Source organism: Pelmatolapia mariae, linkage group LG15 (assembly GCF_036321145.2).
Source record: "Pelmatolapia mariae isolate MD_Pm_ZW linkage group LG15, Pm_UMD_F_2, whole genome shotgun sequence".
Classification (NCBI taxonomy): Eukaryota; Metazoa; Chordata; class Actinopteri; order Cichliformes; family Cichlidae; genus Pelmatolapia; species Pelmatolapia mariae.
The window spans coordinates 6,977,359-6,985,780 of NC_086240.1; the positions used below are offsets into that span (position 1 = coordinate 6,977,359).

The 8,422-nt window shown below is 39.1% G+C and overlaps 1 protein-coding gene across 2 annotated transcripts in view; it reads left to right on the plus strand.

Moving 5' to 3' along the window:
- nkain2 (sodium/potassium transporting ATPase interacting 2) overlaps positions 1-5,278 on the plus strand; it is a 114,068-nt gene extending 108,790 nt beyond the window's left edge. Inside the window, exons 7-8 of one of the 2 annotated variants that reach the window (XR_010096371.1) lie at positions 1,325-4,360; positions 4,393-5,278. Coding sequence is in view for 1 of the 2 variants with exons in the window: in XM_063495825.1 (XP_063351895.1) it covers positions 1,325-1,334 (10 nt within the window). In the remaining variant the exon portion in view is untranslated. Of the gene's footprint in view, positions 1-1,324 lie in introns of both variants that reach the window. The other variant, XM_063495825.1, reaches the window with a different exon arrangement.
- Positions 5,279-8,422: the final 3,144 nt, after the last annotated feature.

The window sequence follows — 8,422 nt, forward strand, 5'->3', positions numbered from 1 at the left end:
ACATGGGTTTGTACAATTCTAGCAACCTTGGTATAACCTTATTTTTAAACATTGCCTGATTTCGCTCAGGCAAGCTGTCTTGTATTTTTTTAAATTAGTCTTCAGGAATAACTCTTGAAGGCGGGGTTCACCATCATATACCGTCACTGCACACCAAGAAGGTCCTGAGTTTGAATTCTTCAGCTGTCTAGGGCTGTTCTGTGTGGAGTTTGCACGTTCCCCACGAGTTGGTCCTAGTACACCAGCTTCCTCTCATAGCCCCACATGCAGAGGGTTAGATTCATTGGTTATTCTAAATTGACAGGGTACACATTTCAGTGTGAATGGTTGTCTGTCTCTCTGTGTTAGCCCTGCAATAGATTGGCGACCTGTAAAGAGTGTAACCTGTAACCTCTCGCCCTAAAAGTGGAAGTAGATGGATGGATGGGTGGATGGATGGATTGAAAACACTGCACAGTGTGCTAAAATATGCCAAGTTTTCAGCTAAAGACTAGAAACTGAAGAAATGGGAACAAATAATGTGTTTTGGTAACAAAGTGCCTCAAGATGCATTTTAAAATGGTCTCTTAGCTAAGTTGTCTGTTATGTGTAGATACACCACTGGTTTATCACTTGAGTGAGGGGAGGTTTTTTGTACTTGAATGTTTCAAGGGTCAGTGTTAAAGGGCCTAACAGAAGAAAAACACTTGTCTGAAAATGGTCAGGTTAAAGAAATGGGCTGATACGAAATAGTGAAAAAGCAGCCACTGCCCAAAGAAAAACTTTTTTCAGAAAAGTCTGGAGAGCTGTTGCTCAAGAGCGCTCTAAAAAAAGACAAGAATGGATGGCTCAAGACTTTTGCAAAGTACAGGTTACACCGCTACCAAATCTTAGTCTTACTCTTACAGTTAGACATCACTGCATTAAAGATGATGTAATATGATTGCATTAATGTCAGATGATTGTTTTGGCAACAAAAAGGGGGTGTGGGGTATCACAGAGCCAGTGTACCCTTGAGAGTGTCAGGCTCTCTCTCGAGTGTTATCTTTCACAAAACACATGGGACAAGTGCTTATGATGTTCTCATCCAGCAACATTATCATGAGTAAATGACTAAGTCAGGGAGTGTACGGAACACAATGTACTGCTTAGCATTTCAGCATAAACCTCTTAACCTTCAGTGTTCTCATTTTTACTGAAGATTTCTCAGAGCACATGACCGTGTCACATACACTTTATGTTTTCATGCCCGCACCTTAAAAATAACTACTTACCAGTTAGAATAGAAATACAATTATTGGCACTGTTTTGGGTTTTCTTCATCTTCTCTTTTTTTCCCCCACAGGTCAAAATAAACCCAGAAGCGACTCCAAGAGTGCTGCCTTACCAACGATTCCTGCTTAAAATCCTGTTTTTATTACTCCCAACTGTCTTTTAACAAACAACAGAGACACAGACAAGTAGACAGGGAACAGATGACTTTCTGCGATTCAGCTCACAAATCTCCCCAAACACTTGGTCAGATGACTTCCCACTAGCCTGTCTTTCAGTGGAGTTCCTGATGAAACATTGGCCTCATGTGGCTCAGCATGGTAACTGCAGGACATTTTTGATTCCTTCCTCAGACCCGGTCAGTAGCCAGTGACTTGCTTCTCCCTTGTGCTGCTGGGCGTCTGCTTTACGAGGGAAACCGAAGGGATGCAAAGAGGCCACGGTCGACGGTCACGTGTTCCTGCGAGCTTCCAATGAGAACTCGTTCAATTTTCTGCTGTCAAAAGAGAAAAAAAAAACATGTTTCAGGAGGAGCGCTGGTTAAGTGTGTTGGTATCTAACAGCTCTTGCGCCTCACCAAAGAGTTCAAAAACCATCCCGTGCACACAACAGAGCCTGTTTAACCTTCTCTGGAACTTTTTGCTCTTTGTGCCTGACTGATTAACACTTGGAAAAGTCCAGCGAAGAATCTCCGAACATGACTACCGATTAAGGAATGTTAAACACCTTTTTTTCCTAAAGTTTTTTTTATTTTGTTTTAGTTATTTATTTATTTATTTTTGTTTTTTGGTGAATTTCATGATCTGGTTTTCTAACGGTGATGGCCAAGACGGCAGGAGTACACATTTTACTCTGGCAAAAAAATGTTGAATGTTATCCAACAGCGTTGATTTTACACACCGTCCTCTCATCTGTGCATGCGTACAGGAAGCAGACGCATTCACAGACAGGCGTTGAGTAATGTACATGTGAACGCATGCATGCACACAAACACACACACACACAAGCTTATAACAAATCTTAGCACTTCACTTTTCTTTTCTTTTTTTTACTGCTAATGTGAATCTTAATGTTTACAATTGAAAGACTGAACACTTGACTGACTGACGCAGCAGGTAGAGATGACCCACACTTCTTAGCTGCAGCATCCCAAAGGTCGGGGTGTTTTCAGCCATACAAGGAAAAAAACAGCTGTGTCTCTTGCTGTATAAATATTTCGTCTTCCACCCAAGACACATACAGAGATGGTAACAAAGACAGAAAATGTCACAGGAGAGCGACAGGTTCCCATCCGTCTCAGTGCTTGTGTAGACTACCCCATATCTGTCACCGAACAAGCGATTCTCTTTTTCTTAATTAGACTCTTCTTTTTTTTTTTAAAGAAAGAATGGCAAATCACCCTTTTTTGCAATATCCAGCTCTTTTTAATAATAATTCAAAAGCAGCCAAAATCTTCTGCAGGCAACACTTTATAGAAATGACAATCACAGTCAGAGCAGCCTGTCGTGTCGTGAATTGGCATTTTTCTGTCAGTTCAGGGAGCTGGATGTTAGAGAAGGAAACCTTCCCGAAAGATGGTGGTCACCGTCACTGGAGAACAGGGAAGCCTTTAAATGATATTCTTTGATGCATTATTTGATGTTTCGCCTTTGTGGTGAATGATGAAAGATTGAAAGAAACAAATGGGAAAAGCAAGGTTTGCCGTATCCTTGCACACCCTCGCCAGCAGCCTGATGAGGACAAAAAAAACAGAGAAAGACATTTAGCAGTTCTCCTCTTTCACTTCATTACTCCACTTTTAATGCTGAAAGTGCCAACTGTACCATCACGTAGACCTTGGTTTCAGAGAGCCGCAGACTGGGACCAATAATAGTAGGTCTCAAGTTTACTTTGCAGGGTTTCCATGAAAGAAAACTGATAAAAGATATCACAAATTAAAATTATATTGGCATTCTAGATAGCCAGCAGGTTTTTTTGTTTTATGTTTTATTTTTACTCAACTGACTCCTCCTGGAAATGTGACTGATGTTGCATTTGTATTGCAATCACTGGACCAAATGTTTTGAGGCCTTCTTCTTTTACTGAGAAACTCTTTTTTTTTCTGGTGGGAAAAACACTGGCTTCTCACAAAACAAGGATGGAAAAGGTCAGACTGTTTTCCTCAACAAAATTCGTCTCAAAATCCACCTTCCGCACCCCCTCGGCCAGTATCTTCAGCAGTATATCCATTTTGTAATGAAACTCCAGGGGTTCCAAATCGCTGCCCTGTGGGGCTCCGCCGACGGTCGCTCCGGAGAACAGAAACAGCATTTTGTGTGTTTGCATGAGGTGTTTCCCAAACTGTTGCATATTTAATCTCATGCTGCGTGTGACTAACTAGCTACTTAAAAATGGGAACTGTTTGGTTTGTCGAATGCTCCTCAAAAGCTCCTCCAAGAGTCCTAAATGTGAACTTTGTGGGGTTTTTTCTTTAAATAACACAGTCTGAAATGTCTGCTGAGTAAAAGGAGAAAAATAGCTACTACGATGTAAAACTATGAAATGTAACTTTGACCTTCTAGACGTTTTTTATTCACATGTGGCTGTGTTTACTGTTTTTTCTAGTTGACTAATACTGTATGATGTTGTGTATAAGTGGGACTACTATGTTTTACTTCTTCTAACTGTATAGTATATTTGAAATCAGAGCGTGAAAGAGAGGACAAGGCGGAGGGAGAGTATTAGTTGCACTATAGGCTGTAATTGTTTAATTAACTGGTTTGTTAGGCCTCAAAATTCACTTTCACTTCAACACATAATTAAATTAACTAATATTCATTTGTATTTGAACTGTCAACCAAACACGTGCACATGTGGCTTTCTGACAGCTTGGTTTGTTTTGCACAGTTCAAATCGGGAAACTGTGAAAATGTTCCATTATTGTGAAGCTTAATTGAACGAGATGGTCAGTTGCAGCATTATGAAATGACTTTATTTGAACTGAAAGTGGATTTTATTTGTTAATAAATTTGTCTTTGACCACGCTGTGTAATCAGTAATCTAGAAAGTCCTAATTTGGTACATTTAACAAGCGGGAAAGGATTTCTGAAATATAATGTGACTCAAGTGTGTGTGTGTGTGTGTGTGTGTGTGTGTGTGTAGGTGTGTGTGTGTGTGTGTGTGTGTGTGTGTGTGTGTGTGTGTGTGTGTGTGTGTGTGTGAGACCACATGTGGGACTGTGTACTTCAGTGCATTGTTTTCTATGTCATGGTGAACTATGCAGACTTGAACCCAGAACCTAACAAAAAGACAATACAAAAAACGCATGCTCTTCTCTGAAGCGCAGCGCCAATTTAAGCTGAAGGAAGAGCTCGTTAAAGGTGAAAAAACAGCAATAACAACAGTAATAATACATTTTTAAAGTAATGAGGAAGACAGCAGCTACACTGTTTGTTATTTATCTTGAAAGCTGTTTGAGCCCATTTAGACTTTGGAACAGTCAATAGAGCTTTTGTGTGATAAAAGAAAAAAAGAATTTGTAGGAGAAGAACTGAGCCAAGCCATTATTGTGTTGATCAGTGTAAATAAACATTCAATCAAGCCAGTGTAAAACTCTTGACACTGCAATAAAAAAAGCTACAAGATACTCTGTGTGGTATGAGATACCAGATAGCTGAGTTCTCTTAGATAATTGATTTAGGTGGAAATCTGTGCTTTAATTTAATAAAGCATAAATTCTGGAAGGAAATTGGTTTGTTGGAACAGATAATGTTCTGTTAGACGAGTGTTTAGAGAATGCAATAAGACATGATCGTCATATATTTAGCAACTATTTTCACAGTACAGCTTTACGGAAATGTGCCACTTACTGAAAGTGGGAGCAGAGACGTCCAGTCTTTTCTCTGTGGCTCTGGGTTGATTTGTTGAAGTTCACCACTGACTAGAATGTACCATGTATGTATGTTAGCGCCTTCTCTTTATATGATGGGTTTCCCACAGGTGACTGACTGTACATAAACTAGACATCGGGGATTAAAGTAGAGTGTGGAAAAGGAACGTCTGTACTGTGTCCTCTATTCTTTGATTTCTTTTAGACATTAGCAGGAGCTCAGATTATTCATCCCAGCTATATTATGCATGTAAATGATGGAGTATTTACAGACTGGGCTATTTCTGTGGACTTCAGGGTTTCTTATCAAGTATACGCTCACACTTTGCTGGTACTGGGTTGGACCCAATTTAGCCTTTGGCACTGCCTTAGTTTGTTGTAGCACAGCTTCAACAAGGTGCTAGAAAGTTTTGCTGCATATTGACATGCAAGCGTCACACAGTTGCTGCAGTTTTATCAGCTGCACATCCATGATGTCAACCTCCCGTTCCACCACATCCCAAAGGTGCTCTATTGGATTGAGATCTGGTGACTGTGGAGGCCATTGGAGTACACATCGTCATGTTCAAGAAACCAGTTTGAGATTAGCTGAACTTTGTGACATGTGTTATCCTGCTGGAAGCAGCCATGAGAAGATGGGTACACTATAGTCATAAAGGTACAGACATGGTCAGCAACAGTGCTCGGGTAGGCTGTGGCCTTTAAATGATGCTCAGTTGGTACTAAGTATGTTGGAAAATATCCTTCACAACATTACGCCACCAACAACAATCTGAACTATTAACACAAGGTAGGGTGGATTTATTATTTATTAATAGACAAATGACATTTGTCTATTGTATGAATTTGGCGAGCCGGTGTGAACTGTAGTATTAGTATTCTATTCATAGCTGGCCCAGTTTGGTCTTCTGCTGCTTCAAGGTTCAGTGTGTTGCTCATTCAGAGATGCTCTTCTGCTTACCCCGATTATAATGATTGATAATTAGGTTATTTTTGCCTTCATATGAGCTCATAGCAGTCTGTCCATTCTCCTAAGACCTTTGGCATCAAGAAGACATTTTCACCCAGAGAACTTTTGCTTACTTGATAGTTTATCTTTTTCCAACCATTATCTGTAAACCCTAGCAATGCTTATGTAGGAAAACTGCAGCTGATCAGCAGATTCGGAAATATTCAGTGCACCCTGTCATCAACAACTACGCCTGTTTAACTCCCACATGCAGTCAAAGCTGGGAAGCTGTTGTTCCTGTTCCAAAAAACTACAACAGTCATTTCAGCAGCAAATCAATGTTAAAGGAAGGAATGACACATATACCCACTTATATGGAAAAACATTCCCGGAGTGAGCAAGGCCAGTTAATTGTAAGGCTGAAGAAATGCTGAAGAATGCAAGTAGCTGAACTATTTTATACCCTGCACACTAGTTACTTTTTGACCTGTTTTGTGTAAAACAGCACCTTCCTGATTGGGTTTGAGGCCTTATGTAATAAGTGTGCACTTGTAAAGATTTTTTTTTCCTCTCTGAACATTGTTGGCATTCTCCATTAAAACCAATTGGGCACAACCAGAACAAGAAAACTAATTAGTGTGTGGCCCCAGCCCTGTGGCATTAATGAGAAGTTGTAACAAAGCTAACAACCCATTTTACAGGTACCCTACTTAGATTCATTTGAAAGTTCTACTGCATTAAAAATGTGTCCATTCAAACTGCTTTCATTCTTCACTTTTCCTGATGAAATGAAACCAGAGCTGGGTTTTTTATGAAGAAGAGAATTGTGAGTGTGATGCAACGAAGAGTAAGTGGTCTACAACAACTGCTATTGCTCGATTCTTTCTTCTCTGAGTTGTTATAATGATTTGCACAGCAGTACAAAGTGATGTATTCAGTTTCTCCTTGTAAACTAAGCTGACAAAGATTCAGTATCTTGCTCAAGGACATTGCCACAGCAGATACACAGCAATCTGAAGGTTTTTGTTCTCTTTCAATAAAATTTCCCAGAAATGAATTGCCCAAAGACCTCTTAGACTCGGGGGGAGGGGGGGGGGGGGGGGGATACAGACATTTTCTGTATTTTTTTGTATTACAAAAACACATTATTATAAATTAAAACACAAACCTTGGTTAGAAGGACTGTTAATATTTTTACATTACCAGAATGATGATTATATGCTTCAATGATTTGGATTGTTCAGTAGTTACTGTAAAAATACAGACTAATGGCTTTTTACATTTATGAAAATTTATGAAAAGCTGAAATGTGGCAGGAAAAAATAAATTAAATTATGGTCCAATTCTCTGTCGTGATGGGACAAAATGGAAAATTGTTCAGACAATAAAGGCTCACGATTTTTAATGTTTTAATATTGTATTTGCTAAATGTGATCATAGTTCAGATTTTTTACAAGCAAAACTTATTAAACTGAACATTTTCTTTAGATTTACAAACATTAGTTATAAAAGAAGGCTGTAATTTTATATTAATTTAATGCTGAAATGTCAAAGAAATGTGATGGATTTTTTTCATTTAATTATTTTAACTGTGCATTATAAGATCCAGCTGCAGAGCTGCAGTTGTTACAAGGACAGGTTGAAGAACCTACGAGGGCAGGGATGTAATGATAAAAGATAAAGTTTCTGTTAAACTGTAGACTCGCTGTAGTAATGGAAACACAGGAACTTTACTGTCTTGTAATTGTTTATCTGTTAGTTAAGTACTTTGGTGTAGTATGAATGTCAATGGGAGAGTCTTTATCAAGAAAAGCTGTAAAACCTATGAAATACAGTTAAAAGTTCAAAATCTGTGCACTCCTTCACATTTGCTAAAACTGTACAGTAGGCTGGATTGGGAGAAAAACTGATTTTTTCTGTCTTTTTTTTTTTAACAGTAAAAATAATTTATTTCAACTAGTGAAAAAACAGGAACTTTCTGTCATTTAAATGTTTATCTATTACTTACTTTTCACTTTGTGTACTATGGATGTTAATGGAGGAGGTCTTTATCAGTGGGAAACACAGTAAAACCTATAAAAATGCAATTAAAAGACTTAAATGTATGACCTCTTTCACATTTTCTAAACCATCCGGTGGCCCAGATTGGAGTCTTTAGTGGGCCGATTCTGGTCCCCGGACGTTATGTTTGACACCCATGTACAAAGGCCTGGGACAAAAACAAAAAAAAAACCCCAAAAGAGCCAGTGGGCCAGCCCTTCTGGCTCCTCTTCCTCACACTTAGCACCGGGAGCACTGTTTTTATTTGGTGGCATAGATTAAAGGGGAGTTAGGCTCTGTCCGATCTCCACCAC